The following is a 26,415-nucleotide window of genomic DNA, read 5'->3' as shown; positions in this document are numbered from 1 at the left end:
ATCCTCAAGTTCCTCAAGTAACATATCACCTCCTACACACAGCACAATCATTCATTTATCTTCAGCTGAAAAAAGCAGAAAAAGCAGAAAACCAAACAGAATATAGTGTAGGATATAATGAAATACTCACAGAGTATGAGAGGCAGTGCACCGGACCCCATACTGACACATTAATGTTTGCTAAATCAGACATTTCCTGTGTTTCACATTTTCAAGAAGAGATGAGGGAGGAGACAAAACTGTACACAAAAATACATTAAGCAATAGAAAAAGAGATCAATTCTAAGATATTTAGCTTCTCTTTTATTGCATGACATTGTTAGAGCTCTGTTTCTGATGATGGGGGTTGGTGTTAAAAAACTGTGTTATAATAACCCCTACACATACAACTCATTATATACACTATAAACACTTTAAAGGAGACAGACATGTAGATGTGTGTGAAAGATGTTTTCTCTGTTTTGGAGGGATGGTTATTTTTAAATCACTCTATTTATTGCATCAGAATGTGTTAATACTTTAAGGGTGGGTAATTTTCAGTTGTTTATTGCAACAATACATAACTACAATAACTTTGTCTAGTGCTCTTATAAAAGTTTATAGCATGATTTGTGAAAATTTAACTATACTGAATGACATAGCATAGATTTCTTCATGGCTAGTTTTTGCGTATTTCATTTCATTCTGTAATCTACTTGTTCTACAGATCAGTGTGTACTAGTGTTAAATGCTACTGTTTTTTTTTACAGCATTGATAAAGTTTATGACAGATAATATAATGATAATTTTTGCGTTTCCCTTACCGAATGTCATATCCTGTCAGCAAAAACCTGTCCATGGGCTTTTTTGATTGCTTTCAGTTTAAGTGCAGGCGATGTAGTGTTGCCAGATTTTGATACTAAAACAAACTAAAAATAGATAATATACCGAAATTATTTCCAATCTTTTGCAAATAAGATAAGATATCGCTGACTCTAAACTGCAACTTCCTACTTTATTAACTTTCTAAAGTATTAAATTAAGTGGAAAGGACAAGTCCAAAACGCTTATAATAGCTGGATCTGGCAACACGGAGGCTGCGCAGCTTTCTCAAGCCTCGTTCACTCAGCTAGCGTCTCGCAGTGATCATTTTCATACCAGGGAGGCTAAACATTCTTGCATACTGTCTAAATTGAATTATACATGTCATGCAGGCATTCATATGAGGAGTTTAACAGCAAATTAGTCATTCAAAGATCAAATTTTATTTTTGAACATGACAAATTTACAGAGGTCCGGATGGTGGCCTCATAGCTGGTTACGGGCCTGCTCACAGAGAAGTTCCTCCAGTAATTGTCCTTGCACTTCATTATTTTGTTCGTTCACACTGTCAAGGCCACACGCAGTACGGACAGACCAGTGAATACTAAGTAAAATCATGACGTGACTCCTAATGTAGACCTACTTATGTAAGTCCTGATCTTATTTGAGTTATTATCTTGTCAACAATTGCAGTGTGCCTAGTTAATGGCAACTAAGCTGCTTTTACATAGAGACTGATATAATGAACAAGTAATCAGGGGCGGACTTACCCATTAGGCAAAGTTAGGCGACCGCCTTGGGCCCCCAAAAGCCAAGGGCCCCCTAAAATGCTTTTCATATAGGATATGCGCATTAAGCGCTGACACGCGAACGTTTGCTGATTACGGTGTTTATTAACACGACAACCATCTGAGTCAGTGGCGCCTGCAGGTGTACGGCTGTACGCACTGTGAGTACCGTGAGCACTCAGACTGACCTGAGATTTGCCCCGCAAACATTTCAGCAGTTATTATAGGCCTGTGTCTCCCGTATTTCTGTCGACTGAACCAGCCATGCCATTAGTTATGAATTTATCAGTCTTTTGCATGCCAAAGTCAATTTCTGTATAGAAATATTACGCCAGATAGAAGCAGAAAATCGTGCTATACACACTTTCATGAGATCGGGTTAGCCTACAACAATGAATTTGTTGGCCATTTTACAAATGGCAATACAACGAATTCATGACAATGTTTACATTCAAGCTACCCGTAAAATGTATAGTAAAAAGTACATTAAAAGCGTCTGGAATACAATTAAGTAATTTGAAAGCTGTTTTTTAAAGCATTTGCCGCATCGATAAAAAATAGGCTAATAAATAATTCACATATCATACAAAATTGCGTTGCAGCAAATCCTTTAAATTGTAAGGTATTCAGAACAGAGCAACATAAAAATCAGAAAAAGCAGCTGTACCATTATAGGACAAAGTTTTACATATATGCCATTATAATTTGTGTTTTATTTTTTAATTATAAGGAATTATAAAATAAAATGCAAATTATAATTGGGCCTTCCATAAATTATGGTGATGAAAAAAAATGACTCGCCATCTCCAAATTGGATGTGCCTTTAGAGAGAAATGCAGGGATTACATAATGAAAGAGTTTATTTTATTAAGGGTCTATTTTTATAGAGAAGTGGTGTAAGAAGTGAAGATACCTAATAGAAATAAAAAATAAGTACAAACCATACATAGTTAAGGTCATAAAAACTTGCCACAACTTCAAAGACTGGAGCAGGGCCACCAAAAACCATCATAGACAAAAGGTGATCGCCCCAGGTGCTGCACTTGTTTAACTCTCAGTAGAGAACAAGAAGAGAAGAACTCGCAGAAGCTCCCCCTGGAAATTTTGGTTAACCAGTTGGTACTATCGTTGCTTGATTATCAAATAAAACATAAGAAAACATAAACTTCTACATTTGCATTAGACAGATGGATTTCTAAGAAGGGGAAGCACATGCCGCTCTTGTGGTAGTATTTTGAGGTTTACGAAACTGAAGATGCAGAATAAGAATAAATATCTTGCCCACTCTGGTGAAAATATAGAGCAGAAACAGAGCAGAAGTCAAACTACAACCATCAGCTCAACTATTTTATTAGGCCTCTTAACACTTCTGTCGTTTTCTCACTACAAGCAGCTTCTAAAGTCAGCAATGCACAAATAACAATGTGTCTTCTATGCAACAAGTAAAAATTTGAGGTGTATTATTTGAGATGTGACTTCCGCTACAAGGCAGACCTGCCAACCTGTATGCATTTTGCATAGCGGGCACGCATTTTAACCTCAAAGTACGCTAGTACGATTTGTCGCTCTAAACTACACAAAAACCTGGCTATGCCCATAGACATATAAAATACATAGACGCCTCATTGGCCTCTTTGGACCGTTGCTGCGATACGTCAACGAGTCCGCCATATTGGCCCGGGCAAGACTGCTCTATAAACAAATACAAGTAAACAGGGAGCTGCGGCTTTTCTGGACAAAAAGTGGAGTAAAGTTTACATTTCTCAGCCTATTTTAACGGTTTATGACCTGTGTGGAGTACAAAAAAGTTTCTGTTTCTAATTACTCAGAATCTCGCTAGTTAGAACTTGAAGTATTCATTGTCATAAGGAATTGTGAAGAATCACGCTTGTCAAGCATAGATATGGTTTATTTTTCTTGGTTAATAATTGTGGAGACATCCTTAATGTAATATAATGTAATGCACATGAAATGTGCACAACGTTTTTGCTTTTTCTTTCTTCAACACCTTCATTTGAGCTTTTTTTAAATGTTTGCTTGTTTGTTTATGATTTAATGCCATGCAAGCTACCTCGGCTATATTCATGGCGAAAACGGGGTTAGTTAAGATAAATTAAGTTTTTTAATTTGATCTTAGATAAAAATTATAAACATAAATCTGGCCTTACTTCATTAAAAATCTTTCCATAAAAGTCAACAGAAACATAATGAGTTCTGACAGACTATTACAATCCATCAAAATATGCTTCAAAGATAACGGATTCTGGCTTAAAGAACATATAGGAGGATCTTCACCCGCCAACAGAAAACTATGGGTTAGTCTGGAATGTCCTATTCGACAGCGAGTGTAGACAATATGATCCCATCAATTTTCAAAGTGGGCACAACGTTTTACACCAACTACAAGATTGATTTTGTATAGTTTGTTTGTTGTACATTAATCCCATTCAGCTTGCCATTTCTTATAAATATAAGTGTTTATAACAGGTCTGAGGTCTGAAGGTGGAATTGGGCATTGGACATTTCTTAAGTTCTGAAGATAGAGCTTCCTTAGCTGCCGCATCAGCCTGTTCATTCCCTTTAATACCACAATGCCCTGGTACCCAACAAAAAATTACTTTAAAATTCTGTGCCTCCAAGGACTGCAAACTACTCTAAATGTATTTGTCTGTATTTATATATTCTGTGGAAGGTGTAGGATCAAGAAATGTTCGTCCAATCAAAACGCTTGGTCCAAGCGTTTTAATATGCTTTCCTACCTGCCTGTCAACGTATGTATTAGCATACCTCTGCGCACCCTGTTCGCGCAGACAGGATACGTCATCAGCACGTTCACGCACGCTGTGCAGACAGAGCGAGGATGGCAGGCAAACATCAACAACCCGATCTTTCTTCCTGGTATTGTAGTACTTTTAAAGATTTCTCACCGGTGAATGACACATGATGTAGCCCAGCGGTTAATCTAGTCCTCGTGCCAGCTCGTTAGAAGTGAGCTCCGTGCATGAACTGTGTTCCAATCGATATGATCCCTACACAGTGTTCATTGCTCCCTACTCCCTAAGCGGGGGAAATCCGTTGAAGTTTACTTCACTTCAGAACATGGGCTGTAATTGGGAACCTGATGTAGCCTATTGTAGTAATGTTGTCTCTGGTCAGTGTAATCACTGTAGTCAGTGTGAGCACTTCTGGTGAGTGTAAATGCGTTCAGGGTGTAAATGCGATTGCAGGGAGGGTGGGACGTTCGCTTTCAGTGCTATTCTAGGTTTGTGCTGAGTTTCACCATATCAGAGAAAGTGGCACACACCAGCAAGATTTCACAGATGTTGCATGACATTCGAAATGTTTGATCTTCAGGTGAGTGCAAATTCACAAACTAACTACCTCCATCACTGTCTTCATTGTATATAAAATAAAGTTGGCCTGCTTGTTTAACATGTTTATTTTTTTTGTTTACATGATGTCAGCATGCTCTCCCAGTGTAGGTGTGTGAGGAGAACTGTTCTTCAGGACTTGAAATGTAAGTATTAAGTGCATTAATAGATCTGAAATAGAGTGGGGGAACTATGACGTCAGAACCAGGAAGTGTAATTCGCCGCGGGTTCTTTTCAGATTTTCTTATGGGTTTTTTTTTAAATGGGTTTTTTCAATTTATGAATAAAATAAAGCCTGTGGTAAACATAACTTGACGATACTTCTACGTTTTGTTCTACAATATAAACTGCACACACTCACAGCCTAAACCTTCTTATCTAGCTACTTATTAAAAACATGCATTTTCAAAAATGAACATAACTGCTTCAAAATGTGTATTTTGGGTATGGATGTGTGTAATTTACGTTGTACAACAAAACGTAAAAGTATCGTCAAGTTATGTTTACCACAGGCTTTATTTTAATTGGAAAAACCCCATTATAAAACCCCATAGGAAAATCTAGAAGGAACCCACGGCGAATTACTCTTCTGGGTTCTGACGTTATAGTTCCCCCACTCTATTGGCAGTAAATACAAATGTCTACTTTTAGTCTCTGAAGTTAAAGTTTTACCCTCTGTGCTTATTCCAGGAGGAATTGGGCGAGCCAGACATCACTGACACAAACACCTCTCCAGCTGATTTTGGACAATGAAACCACTACAAGTCCTGCAAGCACTGCAGTTGTGATGAGATGATCTTCCAGTGTTTGACATTCAGAAATACACAGTTCATGCAGTTTAAAAAAGCCTGAATAAAAAATCCTCAATTGTATAGCCACAGTTGTGTGTGTGTGTTTTTATGCATAAGTGTATTTTTTGAGTTAGTATTTGTATTTAATAAAGCACTACTGAATTAAAATCATTGGTAAATTAAAAAAGATTATATATGATAAACAACAATTTTAAGTACACTGCACTTAAACATTAAGCAAAAACAAATTTAAGCTTTTTAGTTTGACTTAATTGATATTTATAATTAATGTTAACTTAAAAAAATTTAGTTGCTTAATTACATTTTTTTTTTTAGGTAATCGGTGTCCACAAAAATTTGGAGTATTCTGAACTTATCGGGTTTTACAGTGCAAGGAGGGTTCATTTGCCTTAACATACAAACATTGAATTGGTGTTGTTCTGAAGGCTCCAAGAGATAGACGTATACCCTGATGATGAATCGTATCCAACATATGAATATAGGATTTTCTGGCTGATCCATACACTATGCTCCCATAGTCCAGGCGTGATCAAATTAATACTCTATACAGATTTAGTAAAACTGATTTTTCTGCTGCCTATTTAGTTTTAGCTAAAATGTACTCGGTTACTAACGTAACCTCGGTTCCCTTAGATACGGAACGAGTACTGCGTCTACTAAGGAATTTTTGGGGAAAACTCCTTTTTCTCCGATGACTGAAGCCTTTCAATAATGCAGTGTAACGGCACGGCCATTGGTTCGTGCAGTGAAGAGAAAACGAACCAATAGCTTGGCAGCGGAGCTGCACGAGCCTATGGTGACAAAGCCCGCCAGAATGGGTGGGGCCATCTGGCTATATAATCGGGCATTCTGCCGTAGGATACTCAGGTTACTTCGACTGAAGCGACGACTGAGTCGTGCTGCTACATAGCACGGCAAAATACGCAGTACTCGTTCCGTATCTCAGGGAACCGAGTATGTTCCTTAGCGATACTTCACTCATACTGCGTCTGCTAAGGGGGGGCCCAGAGGGACCAAGTATTTTGCTGGGAAGCCCCGCAAGAGGCAGTAGGGCCAAACTCACAGAGGTCGGCCCAGCCTTGCATAATCGTCCCAAGTTAATTTAGTACAGCCTCGGAACTTAGTGAGGGCCAAGAGCGTACATGAAGAAGGCAAACACCAAGCACTGGTTTTGTCATATGACAGAGAGCCCTGTTTATGCAGAAAGGACCCGAGCCTGTAAGGCCGGGATGTCCAGATTATACAATCTGGCAAATGTGGATGGCGAGGCCCAGCCGGCCGCCGCACAAATCTCTGCAATTGACACCCCGCTAGACCAGGCCCAGGAAGAGGCAATGCCTCTAGTTGAGTGGGCTCTTACTCCCATGGGGCATTGAAGGCCCAAGAAGAGTTTGGCAGCATAATAGCGTCAATTATCCATTTGGAAAGTCTCTGCTTCGTGACCGGAGGACCCTTGCTTCCACTGAAGCATACAGATAGCTGATTCGGCTGCCTGAACGGGGCGGAGCGCTCAACATAGACTTTCAACGCCCTGACGAGGCAGAGTAAATTCAACTCTTGGTCTTGCTCCGAAGGAGGAAATGCCAATAAAGTTATTACCTGTGCTCTGAATGGAGTAGAGAGCACTTTAGGTATGTAACCATGCCTTGGTTTCAGGATGACTTTAGAGTCGTTGGGCCCGAATTCGAGGCAGGTGGGGCTCACCAAGAGTGCCTGCAGATCTCCCATACACTTTACCGATGCTAATACCAGTAGCAGAGCGGTCTTTAGCGTCAGAAGACGAAGGTCAACGGACTGTAGCGGCTCAAAGGGAGGGCTCTTCAGAGCCCTCAGCACCGTGGGCAGGTCCCATGTAGGGACGGTGACAGGGCGAGGCGGGTTGAGCCTCCTAGACCCCTTCAAAAAGCGAACAACTAGGTTGTTCCTGCCCACCGACTGGCCAGCTATAGAAGCGTTTGAGGCTGCTGAGGCTGCTACATAAACCTTGAGAGTGGAGGGGAACGACCCTTATCCAACAGCTCTTGCAGGAAGGACAATATTCAGAGATATGTCGCAGGAAAATGGGTCTGCGCCGTGGGCCATACACCAGGCGGAGAAGACAGACCGTTTAAGGGCATAGAGCCGGCTTGTAGAGGGTGCTCTAGCCTGAGATATTGTATTTAGCATGCTCTCGGGGAGGTCTGCAGGCTCCCATCGAGAGGCCAGAGGTGCAGAGTTCAGGCTCGGGCTGGGGGTGCCATTTATTTCTGTTTGCCTGAGAGAGGAGGTCTCGTCTAAGGGCAATGGGCCACGGGGCTGCTGAGATCAGCTGAGACAGCTCTGCGAACCAGTGTTGGTTCCTCCAGAGTGGGGCCACCAACAGAACTTTGTGTTTCTGTTCCCTGATTCGTCTGATTACCTGTCGGATGAGGGCGATCGGGGGAAAAGTGTAAAGGAGGAGGTTGGGCCAGTCGTGGGCCAACGCATCCCTGTCCTTCGAAAAGTAAATTGGGCAGTGAGAGTTGCCTTCTGAGGCGAAGAGGTCGACCTCTGCCTTGCCGAAGATCTCCCAGATTCTTTGAACCGTATGTGGGTGAAGCATCCACTCTTCTGAGGGGATGTTGCTCCGAGATAGCATGTCTGCTCCTTGGTTCAACCTGCCCTGCCCGGTGTTGGAATCATCTGTCGAGACCACCTTCTTTCAGCAGACCATTCCCAGGAGTATGCCCCATTCCATCCACTGAGAGTCTTTCCAAGGGGCCAGAGCTGCTATGCAGGCCCGGTCCACCTTGACACTAAGGTGTCCGAGACACCAGGCATGGGACAGAACTCGCAGTTTCAGCCAGCACTGAAGGGGCCGCATGCAAAGGAGGAACAGCTGAAGTACCGGAAACGCGGAGGCCATGAGGCCCAGCATCTTCTGAAACGCCTTGAGAGGGCGAGAGGCTCCAACGTTGAATGAGGCCACGAGCTGCTGAATAGCCAGTGCACATTCTGGCATGACTACCAGTCGAGAACTGTTCCCAGGTACGATATCCGTTGGCTGGGGGACAGGGTGCTCTCGACAAAATTGACACAGGGAAAGAGTCGCATCCATGCACTTCGTAAAAGTGCGAGGAGCTAGGGACAGTTCAAAGGGAAGGAACGTGTATTTATATGCCACTCCTTTGAAGGCGAATCTCAAGCATTGTCTGTTGTGGGGGGCTATCTGGATGTGAAAGTAGGTGTCTTTCAGATCCAGCAAAAAGAACCAGTCCCCTGGGCACACTTGCGAGAGGATCTGTTTCAATGTAATCATCCTGAACGGCCGTTTCATGAGGGCGCGGTTCAGGTGCCTGAGATCGAGGATGGGCATTAGGTTGCCATCTTTTTTGGGGACGAGGAAGTAGCGGCTGTGGAAGCCTGACTCGCTCTGAGCTAGGGGAACCGTTTCTACGGCTCCTATCGCCAGCAAATTCATCACCTCGGAGCACAGGACATGTGTGTCTTTGCTCTAAACTGAGGTGGGAACCACGCCGCTGAATCGCGGGGGTCTTCGAGCGAATTGTAGTGAATAACCTAGTTTTATTATCCCCAAAACCCAGTCTGGCACTCCGGGGATGGCCTGCCAGGCCTCAGCCCGCGTGACAAGGGGTTGGATTAATTTGAGTGGCTGGTCGCCGTATGGGGACCCCACACTCATGATAAACAGAAGAGGAAATGTAATCTCTTTTGAAAATGCTTTCAAAAAATGCTTCGCTGGACTTAATGCTCTCATCTCGTGGCCCAGATGCATCCAATCTGAAGCTGTCAGTGATAATAATCATTAGTGACAGCATTCTCTTTTAATCAGCCTAAAAAGATCAATCCTCTCATTAGAAGAGAAGTACTGATGAACTTTATGTGTAAACACTTCGGCAGATCAAAAGTGCTGCGCGCATTCTCTCAGATCCGCTCGTAGCGGACGAGGGGAGGGGTGAGGCCGCCTTCATTGAAGAAGGCGAGCCGCGAGCAAAGCAGAGCGAGACATGAACTCTCGTAGTGAGAGCAGTCTGTCTCAGCGAGCGCAGCCTCAGCGTGGGCGTGGCCCAGGCGAGAGGCGCATTCAGATACGAAGCTGTCAGCGATATTGAATCATTGGTGACAGCGTTCTGCTCCGATCTGCCTAGAAGGATTGAGCCGCTCGACAACGAGAGTCGCCGATCCTCACGTGTAAACACACTGGCTGATCAAAGAGCTGCGTGGAGAGTGATGCACATGGGGGCTTTGCCGGCGTTAAATCACTCAAGCCTGATCGCTCATCCCCGTGAGTTCGCCATTTCTTCCTCCGAGTAACTGGGAGGAGAGAAACACGAGCGGAGGAGGCGGGGCTCAGCGACGCACACACAAATGCGAAGCTGTCAGCGCTCTGCTCCGATCTGCCTAGGAGGATTAAGCCGCTCGGTGTAACGAGGGGCGCTGATCCTCACTTGTAACACACACTGGCAGATCAAGCACGCATTATGTGTGCCGGCATGAAATTGCTCAAGCCTGATCGCTCAACTCGCGAGCTCGCCGTTGCTTCCTCCGAGGTAATTGGTAGGAGAGAAACATGAGAGCGGGGAGGCTTTTACGTGGTAAAAGCAGCCCTTCTCTGTGAGTGCAGCCATAGCAACACTCACACAAATTTGAAGCTGTCAGTGACAGCGTTCTGCTCCGATCCACCTAGGAGGATAGAGCCGCTCGATGTAATGAGAGGCGCTGATCCTCACATGTAAGACACGGATCGAAGCGCAGCTGGGAGAGCGAGCACACAGGCTCTATGTCGCTCAGGCCCGGTTGCTTAGCTCTTAGACTTCGCTGTTTCTTTCTCCGAGGCTCGCTGAGAGAGGAGAAACACGAGAGCAGGGCTGCCTCATTGAAGGCGGTCCGTGAGCGGAGAAGAGCGAGACTCATGCTCTGAGTGAGCATTCTGTCTCTGTGAGCGCGCAGCTCACTGCTCTTCTGCATCGTGCAAGATTTCCTGCACGAGCCACAGTCGCAGCGCGACATTTGCAACAATGTTGCTAGAAATTTTGCTCTTTTAGAACTTACCTCTTAGAAATAAGCTCTATTAAGCTCGCCGGATAGCGGCAGGGGATCAGATGGGGCCGCTGCTGCTGCGACGCTGAAGCCGGAGAAGCGGCGAATCAGCCGAGCAGAGGGTCGCTGGTTCAGCTTGATTCGCTGCGAAGGCGATTCTACGGAGAGAGGCTTCGAGTCTCGTAGATCAGCGAAGAACGTCGTCGTCGCTGAAGGAGAAAAAATCTGAGGATCCTACAGCGGAATGCCCGATTATATAGCCAGATGGCCCCGCCCATTCTGGCGGGCTTTAGCAGGCTTTGTCGCCATAGGCTCGTGCAGCTCCGCTGTCGAGCCATTGGTTCATTTTCTATTCACTGCATGAACCAATGGTCGTATAGTTACACTGCGTTATTGAAAGGCTTCAGTCATCGGAGAAAAAGGAGTTTTCCCCAAAGCGTCTTAGCAGACGCAGTATGAGTGAAGTATCGATAGGGAACCTTAGTTTTTTTTTTTTTTTTATCACATCATAGGATGTCATGTGAAAATAATTTGCTGAAGCATTTATCTTTACCTTTTAATTTTTTACAATTCATTTCTATGTGTTGCTTCCTAACCTTATGCTTATAATGTTTGTATAATATTTGTTTTATTATTCATACCACAACAATAAATGTCTTTACAGAAATGTTTTATTATAATAAAAATACATAAAATATTAATTTAAAAAATAATTTTATTAAATTACAAAATTGTGTCTGTCAACTTGAAAATGTGTTTTACTGAGGTCTAAAAAACATTTACTGATCTATAATATTTACTGTCAGTACACCATAGTTATAAAAATGAATCAAATGCATGTATTTCAATTCAAATGGATGGAAAGGGATAGAAAAGGACTGGACATGAAATATTCCTTATCCTGTGGCTCCTTCTAGTGTTGCTTTCTTCAACGAAAATTATGACTAAATATCGTCGTCAACGAACCTTTATCACGTGACGAAAACGAGATGCAATGTAAATGCTGGTCATGTGACGATGACTATAATTAAATGTATAATGCAATATTGTAGACGAATAAAAACGAGACTAAATGTGGTTTACAAAATAAAAACTATGCTAAAAAGTCTCTTCATTTTCGTTGACCAAAACGAGACGAAAACGAAATGTTATAACGTTATTTCGTCTCGTTTAGTCGCGTTATTATTATTATTTTGCAGTATTTCTGTTTCCTCTGTCTCACTTCAGGGGCTGCATCAGGTCGCACTGCGCAGAAGCAGGTTCCTCAAGCCCCACTCGTGGCATTATTTAGAAGACGACAACAAACAAAGTTAAGTCTGACACAGAGAAAAAAAGGGCCTTTCGCACCGCGAACGCGTATGAAAACCCCCCCACCCGCCATGATTTAAAATGCCGTGTAAACATACTGTAAACATTGTGTCAACCTATTTCGCAAGTATGGAGAACAGCGGTAGATGAAACCCGCGAGACACAACAAAAACACAGCTCCGATCACAACATCCTCTATCTTCCTGTTGTTAACGTAGACTTCAGTTTACAAGCAATACAAGTAACAGACACACACATTTTATTTGCACTTTTTAGTATGTTATTGTAGCGCGAGCATTCAAGCACCTTGTTTGTCTTTGTTAAACTTGAATGTATTAATTTGTATCTGGCTTGTCATGTGATGCTATTTTATTTATTTTATTTTATTTATTGTTTTTATTTACATTTATGTGTGTGTACTTCTAACATGTTTGGTTGGTAAAATAAATGCTGTAAATTAAAATCAGAGCGTCTTCCGTGTCTGGAATGGATGTATTCTTGAGTCTATAAGGTAACAATAATATAATAAGATAACCTTGTTTGAAATGGGTTTGGCTAAAAGAAGATTTTGGTTTAATTTATACTACTAGGTACTTATACTATATTGACTGGGTTAAATAGAATTGCATTACTAAAAAGAGACTAAAATACAATTTTCGTAGACTAAAACTAGACTAAAATGTCATCAGTTTTCGTAGACTAAAACCAGACGAAAATAGTCATGGATAATTCTGACTAAAATAAGACTAAAATGCTCAGACTTTTAGTTGACTGAATCTTGACTAGACTAAAAAGAGTATGAACGTGACTAAAACTAATAAAAACTAAAATGACAGCTTCACTAAAATTAAAACAGGCCGACAAAAACAACACTAGCTCCTTCTAGTGGGCAACGTTAATATCATAGCTTGAACCCCTATTTATAGGATCATCCTTAATGGATCCAGTAAACAATTAAGTTACGGGGTAAAACATTTATAACACAACTACAGTACAATTTAAATTTATGACTTTAAATATAAGTGTACTATAAGGTTAAAGGTTAGATGTTATAGTTCAATATACAGTATATGGCAGTTTTATTCTATAGCATATTATTATTATTATATAAAATTATAAAAGTGAGTACGAATATAAAATAGTAGTAATATAATAACTATTAATAAAATAGCAAATTGTATACAGACACACATACATAAATTACATAAATTGTAAAATAATATAGTCAATAAAATAAAAAACACTAAATAAAATAGTGAGTAGTGAATAGTACAAAATATAATATAATATAATATAATATAATATAATATAATATAATATAATATAATATAATATAATATAATATAATATAATATAATATAATATAATATAATATAATATAATATAATATAATATAATATAATATAATATAATATAATATAATATAATATAATATAATATAATATAATATAATATAATATAATATAATATAATATAATATAATATAATATAATATAATATGCAGAAGAAGTGCAGTCTCTTGGAAATGCAGAAAACAGTACATGACAGGCTTTCTTCAGCCTTCCTTGAGGTTTGTGTTGTCCTGATTCTACTGGCTAAAATGGGCAAAACATAAATGAGCCACGATTATATGATAAGCAATCAGCTGCTCTTCGGAGATGAGTCTGTGATTCCGACAGCCTGATCTGTCCTGTCACTCCTCTGGTTCACAGCATTGCACGGAAGACTCACTTGCGATTTAGATTAGCTCATAAACTACATAATAAACTCAGACTTCATTAGAATCATGTAAACTTTATATTATTTTTTATAAAGTCACAGTTTACATAGCTTTTATCGTTAGCAATAAATAGTCTGACTTTAGTGGCTAACTAATGTCAACATAATGTTATAATGACAAAATAAAACCAAAAATAAATATTCAGGCTTACATGCGAAATGTACTTTCCCAAGAAATTATTTAGATTTTAAGACTATTTGTAAAACCTCAAATTAGTCAGGGAATCGGGGATCTTTTCTTCAGTCCACCTATGAGAGTTACGGCAAGTTGCCCGGACCAATATGGCAGCGCCGTTGACGTACAATCCATTGTCCAATGAGGCGTCTAGGTATTTTATATGCCTTTGGCCATAACTTCTCGAAGGAACCCGCGGCAAATTACACTTCCAGGTTCTGACGCCATAGTTTCCCCACTCTATTCCCGTGATTATGAGATACCATCTTGTAAAAAGTGTTCACGTCCTCGTAGAACTCAATTACAACTTGTGAACTGAGTTGTACCACCTGACCACCTCAGATTCTATATTCTCTATATTTAGGCATTGGTTGTGCAAGGGAGGGAACAGCTCCAAGGAGAACGTCACGTGTTGTCACCTCAAAATCACAGTAATTACGACATGGCGTGACTGCAGCATAAACAGGCCAAACATCTTCCGATGTAATGACTTAATGAGAAGCGTTTCTCAACCTGATCTCCAACAAAAGAGACATTATAACAAGATTTTACTCCACAACATCAGTCGAGTATTTGAAATAACGTCTCAGGTTACTTGTGTAACCATGGTACGGATGGCAAGGAGGGAGTTTTGAGAGACGATGTCTCACCCATAGAGAGATAGCTAGCTAGCGTCTCTTCTACAGGGGGCATTCTCTCATAGCCGTGTTCGAGCATCGCCTCGATGTTCGCATAACTGGTATGCTGAAACCGATGGATGCGTGAGGAAAACGGCCGCTTCCATTCCTTCTCGATCTCAGTATGGAGATCAAGAAGGAAAGGAAGGCTCACCCCTGGATCAGATGATGTCAAAGAGAGAACATCATCCTCCAGCAGCCGTCTCTCGCCCGCCGCCGATGAGCGCGAGAAGGAAAGCCCCTCTCTAAACTCATCGGCCAGGTCCACCTGAGATCCCCACGAGCTCATTCTCCTCCGTGCCTCAGCAGCAGCAGCTCCTGAACCGCGGGAAGCAGATGGCTGCCCCTCTTTACTTGAAAAGAGAGACAAACGAGAACGGAGCTTTTTCATTGGAAAAAACGCGCAATGCATGCAGATTGCCCTCTCGAGGACATCGCGTGCGTGCTCTTCGCCCAAACAAATAACACATAGATCGTGTGTGTCATCTGGTGTCAAATAGCGATGACACGGATGCACACACCTTCTAAATGCTCTGCTACTGCTCGCCATAATAAATAGAGATAAATCTTACTTTTTCCTTGGAATGCACGCTTAAACAGAACAGTCAATGAAGACGAAGAAGAGAATGATGTGTGCTCCCGGCGCCTATTTATACTATAGTCGCACCGGTAGTGACGTCATGGCTGTCGCCGGCCAACGAGTTGGTGTTTTTTCAATGTATGCTTCAGACACGGGTCACGACGAGGCGTTCCCCATAGCGACCCCTAGAGGACGCAGTTCGAAGTTCCCATGAAAGGGAACTTCCTTTTGTCATCTGATGTGGTTTCTTATCACAGAATGAGGCAGAAAATATATTCTATACTTAAAAACAGGCTATGTTGATTTGCAATTGATTATAAATATACATAATATGAAAATACCTGATATGGTTTGAAGAACACAGATAAATGAGACATGCAGGCGAGTGTTTATTGTCTTTGTTTTATCATTCAAAATGTTTTTATCTTCTTCTTATTCAGTTACAGCGACAGCTGGACCTCGTTGTCCATATTAAGGATTTCCTGCAGCATCATTGGTTCTATTAATTATATGATGCATATGTGGAGTTTCTGCGCTAGGGCGCCATCTGGCATGAATGAATGAAGCAGACATTACATGAATTTATAACGCTAAATAATGGCTAATACATGAAAATAATACATCTCTCAAAATAAATTTGTAGACATTTGATAATAAATGTTTTTATACAGTGTATATAAGTGTACTGGAGTTTTAATTAAAGCATACTTGAGTTTTTTTATAGCATCAAATTACAAATTGCAAAAAATTAAAAATAATAATAATCAAAAAAAATAAAAATAAAGATAAAATACTCTGTGTCAAACCATCAGAACTGAACCGAACTGAAAACCGTGGTTAAAAACCGAAAATGTTTACCATTAAATCTTGCATTTTGCACATTCTGCATTTACAAATTTGACATTAGCCATCAAGGAGCTTCAGATGGAGCATATTGACGGTACTCAAAACATTGTTCCAATGTTGGCAGGTCTGAAACAGGTATGGTTGTGTGAACTCATGACTTACACACATCTCCTGTGTATAATTTTGAACGTTGTTGCTGTCTGATATAAAAAGTTATCCTTAAATTATCAGACTTTATGAGATTACATTGATCTTATGTTATGAGAAATGATATCCACTAGTCTTAACTATGTATGATTGTTTCAGTTAACCATAAGTGTATTTGATGTTGGTAACAGTTTTTAATGTACATTTTAATGTAGCGAATAGCTGTAGAGCATTAAAAGCATTTGTGCCATCTAATCATCTTAAGCAGAATTTATTCCGATTGCAATTTAAAACATTTCTAGTGACTCTGATTAAGTTTAGACAGCTTTCTTTCGTTGTTTTTTTTTTTTTTTTTACCTGGTTCATTTGAGTTAGTTTTTATGTTTCCTTATTGTAAACCCCTTTTATTGTGTCTTACTTTTTCCTCTTTTTGTAGGCTATGTATACAAGTATTATTACGTCTTTCTTTGATTTTATATACGAATATATTTTTGAATTTTGTTAATGTTCTCCTGAAGGTGTAAGTGTACCTTAATTACCACCTTACACTTTGTACAAGCAAGCAGCGAATCTCCTGTTATGGGCGGGCCGTCACTTTCTCTCCACCAGAGCAGCGCACACCCCCGGTCTTCTGAACCACGGGGCGGACATGCTTTCGAGGAAGGGGATTCCTCAAGGAGAGTGGAGGTTAAACCCCGAGTCGGTTCGGATGATTTGGACCCGCTGCGGGAGAGCGAAGGTGGATCTGTTTGCCACCAGCGAGAATGCGCACTGCCCGCTGTTCTTCTCCCCGTCTCACTCCTTCCCTTCCAACCTTTCCTGAAGTCCTAGCGTTCCCTCTCGAGCTTTCACGAGACATCACGGAGATATTTCTCCGTTATGGGAACGATATTCAATCCCGCCGTGAGAGAGGCTACGAGCAGCCCGTACAAGCTACACACTCAGCGAAGATAGAACACACACAATTCCCAACCAATAGCGACGCCTGTTAGGCGGCCTCGCAGCTGATAGGTGGAGACAAACCAATGAGCGTCTAAAGCCCAGGCATACGAAATTTGCATATCTGGTCATTAATAACGTTGGCTGCGCTGAGAACAGGGCAGAAGCAACAAAATTATTGTCAGGGGCTGCACAGAGATAACGGTGTTAAGCAGCATAACACATAACATGATAATGGAGGCAGCATAAACGTGAATCAGTCACTCACCGAAAGCACTCGGGAACATATTTTACACTCGAAAAATATTTTCATGTTTTTTAAATTTTATTAAAACAAAAAAAAGTTCTGGTTTCCAACACTTGATTTTGGAAATTAATATGATCTGATTTTGTACCTTTCTTTTCGAATAACCTTTAATTAATTAAAACTGCTTAAAACTTTATTTTATTATTATTTTGTACCATATTTTGGCAATACTAAAATTATCATGACAATAAAACCTAATTGAAATGTAATAAGCTATATTTATGTCGCTTTTAGTTTTGAATGCAAAAAAAAAAAAAACTGCTTTGTACTTCATATGCATTTACATGCTTATGTTTAAAAAAAGAGACTATCTTTCATAGATACATTGAGGTGTCTCTTGGGGTTTGCACGGCTGATGCAGCTGTGGATTTAAGCGTGCTCTCCGCGAATGAAGCGGGCCAGGGATGTACATCAGAATCAGAAATCAGAGAGCTTTATTGCCAAGTATGTTTGCACATAAAACGAATTTGTTCAGTTGACAGAAACTTCCAGTACACAGAGACACCACACAGATGTGAACAAAATACACATATGTATATATACTGTAGCCTATATACAGAAATAGACAAAATTTGTATGTACAGTTGCAGTTTATAGATCAAATAGAATAGAATTTACAAGGAATTGAATAAGATGTAGGGAAGTAGGCTATTTATTGAACAGTAGGAGAGAACATTTAACTGTTCATGAGGTAGATTGCCTGGGGGAAGAAACTTTTATTGTGTCTGGCTGTCCTGGTGTTCGGTGCTCTGTAGCGACGGCCAGATGGCAAAAGTTCAAAAAGGAGATGGCTTGGATGTGAGGGATCCAGAGTGATTTTCTGAGCCCTTTTCCTCACTCTGGATATATACAGTTCTTGAAGGGTGGGCAGGGGAGCACCAATAATCCTCTCAGCAGTCCGAACTGTCCTCTGTAGTTTTCTGATATCTGATTTTGTAGCTGAGCAAAACCAGACAGTTATGGAAGTGCACAGGACGGACTCAATGATGGCTGAGTAGAACTGTTTCAGCAGCTCCTGTGGCAGGTTGAACTTCATCAGCTGGCGAAGGAAGTACAATCTCTGTTGGGCCTTTTTGACAATGGAGTCAATGTGATTGTCCCACTTCAGGTCCTGAGAGATGGTGGTGCCCAGGAACCTGAATGACTCCACTGCAGTCACAGTGCTGTCCATGATGGTGAGTGGGGGGAGTGCAGGGGGTTTCTCCTGAAGTCCACGATCATCTCCACTGTTTTGAGCGTGTTCAGCTCCAGGTTGTCAAGACTGTACCAGACGCCAGCTGCTCAACCTCGCTTCTATATGCAAACTCATTATCGTTCTGGATGAGGCCGATGACTGTAGTGTCATCTGCAAACTTCAGGAGTTTGAAAGAGGAGTCAGTAGAGGTGCTGTCAGGTCTGGAGGAGTGCTGGGATGATTGTATTGAAAGCTGAACTGATGTCCACAAACAGGATCCTCACATAAGTCCCTGGTTTGTCCAGATGTTGTAGGATATAATGCAGTCCCATGTTGACTGCATCATCCACAGACCTGTTTGCTCGATAAGCAAACTGCAGGGGGTCAGCAGTTGCAGAGTCCAGGGATGTCAGAAAAGCCAAACCAGCCTCTTAAACTATTTCATGACCACAGACGTTAAGGCAACGGGTCTGTAATCATTAAGTCCTGTGATTTTTGCTTTCTTTGGGATGGGGATGATGGTTGAGTGTTTGAAGCAGAAAGGGACTTTGCACAGCTTCAGTGATCTGATGAAGATCTGTGAAAAGATGGAGGCCAGCTGGTCAGCACAGGTTTTCAGAAGGCTGATAAAACACCTGGGCCTGGTGCTTTCCTTCTCTTCTGACGCACATCGTCTTCACTGTGAATATGTATCATAGCCTGCCACCAAAATTACCTGAGCAGTTGAATTAATTTTCTAGAAAACTCTGCTCATTCAATAACGTGCATTTGTTGCATGGACGGGGCAGGAACATAATATAAACGTTTAAAATGCATGTATACAGTTCAGTTGAAAGCTTACCCCTTTTGACTTGCTGTTAATGCTGAATGTAAGAATGGCTGAAATAAGACACTGAAATAAGAGCTTGTGTGATGAAAGTTGCGTTCGTTACTATAGCAACAGTCGGCTTGACTGTAATATCTTGTTCAGACTGTCAGTCCAAATCAGATAATTTGTTTATCTGATTGGAATCTGATTTAGATGATTGACTGTCCACACTGTGTATCGTAACAGTTCAGATCCGATTTGTGTGTCCTGTGGCGCTCTTTCGTTTTACTGACAATCTGCATTGGTTTCTATGGCAACGGCGTTGTGTTGGTATGCCTATGCTAAAAACAACACAGCAATACAGTTTGCAATACAGATGTTCTTAGAACATGACAACATGTTGGCACCGCACTGGATTATATTGTGTTTTATGAGGCAGCGGCAGAAACGCAGGAAGCTGGAATGCAAGGCTTTATTTTGTGCGGTGTCTCAAAACTCAAAGAGCTGTGCAGACCAGCAGTATATTGTCTTTTTCCGTTTCACTGCAGAGACATTCAGCATGTTTTCTACACACAGCGTCTGACATGTTTACGTTTTACGTGGCGTGAGAAAGTGACACAGGCAAAAACGCTACACAAAATCAGATCTGAGCTGTCAGACTAACAGAATTCTAGAAATGAGATTTGAATAGGATTTCAAACCACATATGAATTAGACTCTTTTGTCAAATTTCGCCGTTTTGAATGTGATTCATGTAATTCATGAGTTTTCAACATATTAGGAATACAACTAAAACTGAATGAGTGCACATTTTAAAATACAAATATTATTTGCATTTCAGATTTTTACAAAAAATTGTATTCTTGTTCATTTGCTGTTCCTCTAAATCCATTTAAATCCTTTATTTAGTTAGTTCCTTTAAATAAATACCATTAGAGGTTCTAGGCATGATTACGGCCTTGTTTGGTATAAATAAAAACAAGTGTAGAAACAATGATCCAGAGAAAGATAGTTTTTTTTTTTTTGCGCTTTTTTCAGTGTACATATATTACATTTTTTATAATGTTTATAAAAATAAACTCAGTGTTGTAAAAAAAAAAAGCAAGTACAGTTTAAACAGAGCTTTATTTATACAGTTTGCACATTTAATACTCTAAGTCTAAAGCGATCACAAATCCTATAAAAAACTTCTTGATCACAGAGTAATCAACGAGTGAACAACTGAGAACAAATCTGCAAACAGTGATAAACATTTTAACCATATTAAGAATATAAATGTAAGGTATTTAAAATATTTTTTAAAACAATTCACTTGCATACAATTATTAATTTATTTATGCTTGTTACTGAAAATATATGCATTTAAGAAAAATCATCTTCATCTGTCTTAATGACTTGGCAAAAACACATGCAGTATTGTATAAGACAAAGAACACATTGTATTGAACTTTATTAACTAAGTGCCCAATTACACGATGTATTTAACTGTTGTGCAGCACCAACATAATAATGTAATAACTTTTAGAGCAGTTTCATTTAGAGTTGTGTTACACATAAGTGCTCACTGGAGAAAATGTTGTACTAAATATTATAGATACACTTGTTTGCTTACATAATATGTGTACAGATAATACAGTCCATATCTCTAAAGTATTTCAATCAAGCATGTGCATAAGCAGTTCACTCAGATTCATTTCTCAAGCAATGCAAGCGTTACTGTGTCTGCTGGTGTGAATCTCTTTTAGCCGTCTGTTGTCTTCTCTGCACTCAGGGACCTTTAAACAGATAAAAGATGATGCATTATGCAGGTGATGTGAAACCTCTGATTTGAGCTCATTCTGCTGATGATTTACTGTTCTAAGATCATGATGAACCTCTGATACACACAAGTAACTGAACCAAATCACTTAAAGCAGATTTATAATGTAAAAGAACCAATATGTGCCACAATCTGCAGGAACCAGTGCAAATTCTTATGTGTTTTATTCTTCTTCCTAATAGGTTGAGCATAAGTTGCATCACCAACTCCAGCATCAGCATCTAAAGAACACAAATAATCAATAACAATAAAATAATTCTAAAACATATTATTTTTACATTTCCTCAACAATCCACATGACTTTAGGAATCATTCTGATCTGTAGCAGAAACGGTGCATGATGGTTATTTCGTAAGGTTAGTGCAGGGGTCACCAACTGGCGGACTCCGGTCCAAACCCGGACCATGAAGGCTTTTGACATAATGAAATAAATAAATACCAAATGCTATTTTCTAACAAAATCAAACTTATATCAAGCACATCAAGGTCAGCTCAGTAGAGCCGCTTAGGTCCTACGGCGCCACGGGTTGCTACTACAGTTACTATGGTTGCTGTTACTGTTGCTACGGTCAGAAGTGCGGTCGTGCCTGCAGTGAAGAGAGCGGCGCGCAGACAGATGAAACTTTCAGTGAGTGAAAAACAATGGCATTCTTTTTTCAAAAATTAGGAAAGTTGATGGGTCCTTAAAAAGTCTTAAATTTAGCTGTATCAAATTTAAGGCCATAAAACGTCTTAAATTTGGGGACGCCGGTAAGACTAGTATTGCGATATGGCTTAGTGTGACAATTAAACTTCAAAAGGCTATGATTTCATTGAATAAAAATGAGCGCTGCACGTTTCAAAAACAGCTGCTGTGCTACCCTACTGCTGTTCCCAGGGAAACCGCTGTATTTTTGCCATTCCAAAAGCGCCTCCTGCTGGCAGAAAATTAATGTGCATTTTTTTAATAAGCCTGTCTGCTTTTGTTCAGATAAATGTGAAAATCAACCCATGTTTTTTTATCCAGCAAACACGCAGAGTTGTAAATGTGAACTAGTGGATCGATAAGAAGATAATGCATTATGAAAAGTGTTAACAATTAAGACAGTATAATATATATTTATATGTTATTTAATTAATAGGCTATAATAATAGATTGATAATAATTGTTTAAATTAATATAGTATTTGATACTTTTGCTTTTAAATATAGTTTAAACACGGACAAAGTAAAAAAAAAAAAAAAACTAATTGGACGTATGACGGCATATTTCAGTGCCAAATAGACTCCTTCCGGGTTCGAATACGTTTCGGAAAGTTTTTTTTCAAGCATGGCTCTTCATGACGTCACGGAGAGCGTAATTCCTTGTTTGGGCACTTCTCCTGGAAGAGTGCGTGCACACAGCAAATAGAGCGAGAGCGCGCGCCCATCAATGTGCTTGAATCGGGTTAAGGGAGTCGTCGACAGCGCTGCACAGGACTTGCTCAAGAAGAATGTGTCCAAAGAAGTGTGTTTTTGGATGTGAGGGAAAGATAACCTTGTTCAGCTTCCCAAAGAACCCAGCGTTAAGGGAACAGTGGATGCAGTTTGTTTTTCCGGGACAGCAACAGAATTTCGCACGTGTGTGTTTGTTCCTGTCATTTTGGTGACGAATGTTTTATAAACAAGGCCCAATTCGACGCTGGATTTGCAGATCGTTTGATACTGAAAGATAGAGCAGTCCCAGCGATAAAATATCCTGGTCATGAGCTGGAATCGCAGGCGGTGTGTAAAACTGCATCAAATGTCTGTGTTTTGTTGCCAATCGGCCCGTGACTCTTAAGCTCCGCCCACGGTACGCCTCCAGGAGCTCGGCTGTTTTCGGAGAGAATCGTAAAGCTGTATCTTTCTTTTATAAATCTGATAAAACTAAAGAATCTTCTGAGATATGAAGGATGCAATACTACTATAGGTACGCAAGATTAACATGAGATTGGCGAAAATGTGTGTTATGTCCCCTTTAATCATTTAAAAAGCTTTTTTGTTTTTGTAAACAAAACCTGTATCTGAACTGTAAATCATGCTTTTTACAGTCAATTTAACTGTATTTGTACAGGTCTTAAAAAGTCTTAAATATGAGCTTAAATATCCTGCAGATACCCTGGTCTGGTAAAAACCGTCAATTCATGTTTTTAGGTAGGCCTATATAATTGTCCGGACCTTGGCTGGTGAAGAGGGTCATTACTGGACCTCAAGCAATTTTAGTTGAAGACCCCTGGATTAGTGATTTGACTGTAATAGTGATGAAGCTTGACTTTGTGTTTCTCTCACCTCTATCTCTGTTGTGGATCAGTTCAGAGTACAAAGTGTCTCCAGACTCACTGCTCTTTCCTGATAGAGAACAACAGAGAGGCAACGAATGAACATAATGCCATACATCTGCAACACTAATAAATGATAATCCATGATAAGAGAGATCAGAACATTTTATTTTAGTTTATTTAGTAGCAGGTTTTAAAAAAACATTTTACTTTACACACTTTTTCACATAATCTGTAACATGCTCATGACAACATTTCGGAGCATCTCTTTATTTACCTCTGTGTTTGTTCTTAGATTTCATTTCAATCAGAACATCAGAAAGTCCAGCACCTATCATGAAAAACAACAGTTTGGTTATCTGACTCTTTAGTCTGTTAGGCCTGTTTTTTATCATCTCTTAATCTCGTAACATCTCTTAAATACTCAGACTCACTCATTTCAGTAAAACAATACAGATGTGATTGTTGTGTTGTGATTTTTGTTACATTTCAGAAATTAAGTCACATGAACTGGCTCTATCAGCCCTGTTTACAATGTTTATTTTTCTCATATTATAAAATGATTATATACAAGTTACATTTGATGAATCATTGTTTTCAGATGCAGTTTGTTGTGTGTTTACCTTTGCCTTTGGTGTTCTTTTTGTCTTGTATATTGATCTGTGCGTAAGTCAAATCACTGGGTCCTGTGATATTAATATCTACAAAACAGAAGATCAATCAGATTATATAGAACATTCAGGAAATATTGTACTTCAGGAAAAACTGAATCTCACCTTTGCTTTTGCATTTCTTTCCTCTTTTTCCGACTTCTGAGTATGTCACATTATTTGTCTCTGCAATGGTATCTTCTGAAAAAAATAATAATAATAATGATATTTAATTAATTAGAATGAAATACACTTTTTTTCATGAATTATAAATGCATTAATGTTTCTAGTTAAAAGTATAAAAATTATATTGTACAGGTGAAGTTAAGAGGTTTTTTGAACCTTTGTCCATCTTTTTCTTAACAGTGACCTCTGAATATGTGACCTCTGCCAAGGGCTCTGGATCATCTAAAACAAACAAGTCAAGCCAACATGACTGAATGATTGTTAATTTTGTGTGATGTATAGATTGTTTTTATAATAAGGTTTAGGACTCAACCTTTATCTCTATTCTTCACTGTAGTCACGTCAGGAGAACATGACAAACATGCAGATCTGATCATGAGTGACATACTGTATTATAATATTACAAAAGTACATGAAATCACTCATCATTTCAAGACTTCTGACTTTACTCCCTATGCCCCTGCTGATTATAACATTAATTTCATCAGAAAGACTGCATTTATGTTTATGCATCCAGCACATTCTAATAAACCTTGTCTGCTTAAAAAGGACGTGTGTTGAAACCCCCCAAAGCTGATAATTACTTAATTTAAAATGCATCTGTGCATATATTGTAGTGCCTGATAATGTTGAACAGGTGAGTGTTTATCACAGTATTTACTCGCATTTGAGGATAAAAGGTAAAAAGCATTTTTGTATGTGTACTATTCCTTTTAATAATTAGTTATTGAGGCTGACCAGACTGTAGAGGATAGTTTTCCAGTTGAGATTGTGCAGATTGATTTGGGACTGATGTCTGGTTAATGTTACGCTGCTGATCTATAACAGAAACAAAGAGCATTATGATCACTCAAGAGTATCTGCAGTGTCTCTTTAGTCTGATATTCAGATCTTCTCATGAGCCTTTACTCAGAAACGTTATTGTTGCTGTTCAGTTGTATTAATCATGTTATGAACTGCTCCACACCTTTGTTCTTCTTGTATCTCCACATCAGCAGCAGTGAGAGGAAGAACAACAGGCAAACACTCAATCCCACAACCACACCAGCGACCAGAAGAGAAGATGAAGCTGCTGAGACCGGAGAACATGACAAACATGCAGATCTGATCATGAGTGACATACTGTATTATAATATTACAAAAGTACATGAAATCACTCATCATTTCAAGACTTCTGACTTTACTCCCTATGCCCCTGCTGATTATAACATTAATTTCATCAGAAAGACTGCATTTATGTTTATGCATCCAGCACATTCTAATAAACCTTGTCTGCTTAAAAAGGACGTGTGTTGAAACCCCCCAAAGCTGATAATTACTTAATTTTAAATGCATCAGTGCATATATTGTAGTGCCTGATAATGTTGAACAGGTGAGTGTTTATCGCAGTATTTACTCACCATTAACAGACAGATTTATTCGTTCACTCTCCTGTGATGATTTTGGTCTTTCATCTCTCTGTCCTCTACACCAGTACTGATCCTGATCAGACTCATTCAGTCCTCTGATAGTGAGAGTGTCTCTGTTTACAGTGTAACGCTCAGATGACTGTAACATTACACTGTTGTTTCCGCCTTTATACCACTCATATCTCCAGTTACTGTGAGACTCAATCTTACACGTCAGATTGACTGTGTCTCCAGTGAATACAGGACTGTTTGGTGTCACAGTCAGTGTAGATCTGGGTAAAGCTGTAAAATATAAAAGCAGATAAAAAAATCAAGTGTGAGGCCTACAATGAAGTGTCATATCCTTTTAATATTTGCATGTAAAATCTCGCACTTTACATTCTGTAGGAGCTTGTAGATTAAGTGTTAACTGAATGCAATAACTGTCTATTATACATCTATTGTTTTCTCAGAAAAATGCCTATTTTCATGCTGTTATGAAGAAAAAAAAGTGTTCAACTAATACTTTTGGTCTAACAGCCATATCAATAATTTAATGGTG

At 39.8% G+C, this 26,415-nt stretch overlaps 1 protein-coding gene across 1 annotated transcript in view; it reads right to left on the bottom strand.

Annotated features, from left to right (window-relative positions):
- The window catches only part of LOC107676190 (Fc receptor-like protein 5), a 59,159-nt gene extending 33,114 nt beyond the window's left edge, over positions 1-26,045 (bottom strand). Inside the window, exon 1 of the mRNA XM_016470702.1 lies at positions 25,866-26,045. Within this exon, the coding sequence (XP_016326188.1) occupies positions 25,866-26,022 (157 nt within the window). The 5' untranslated portion in view covers positions 26,023-26,045. The remainder of the gene's footprint in view (positions 1-25,865) is intronic.
- Positions 26,046-26,415: the final 370 nt, after the last annotated feature.

Source organism: Sinocyclocheilus anshuiensis, unplaced genomic scaffold (genome assembly GCF_001515605.1).
Source record: "Sinocyclocheilus anshuiensis isolate Anshui unplaced genomic scaffold, SAMN03320099.WGS_v1.1 scaffold3955, whole genome shotgun sequence".
In the NCBI taxonomy this organism is placed as follows: Eukaryota; Metazoa; Chordata; class Actinopteri; order Cypriniformes; family Cyprinidae; genus Sinocyclocheilus; species Sinocyclocheilus anshuiensis.
The sequence above is the reverse complement of the archived record's forward strand: the minus strand, read 5'-3'. Positions and strand labels throughout refer to the sequence as shown.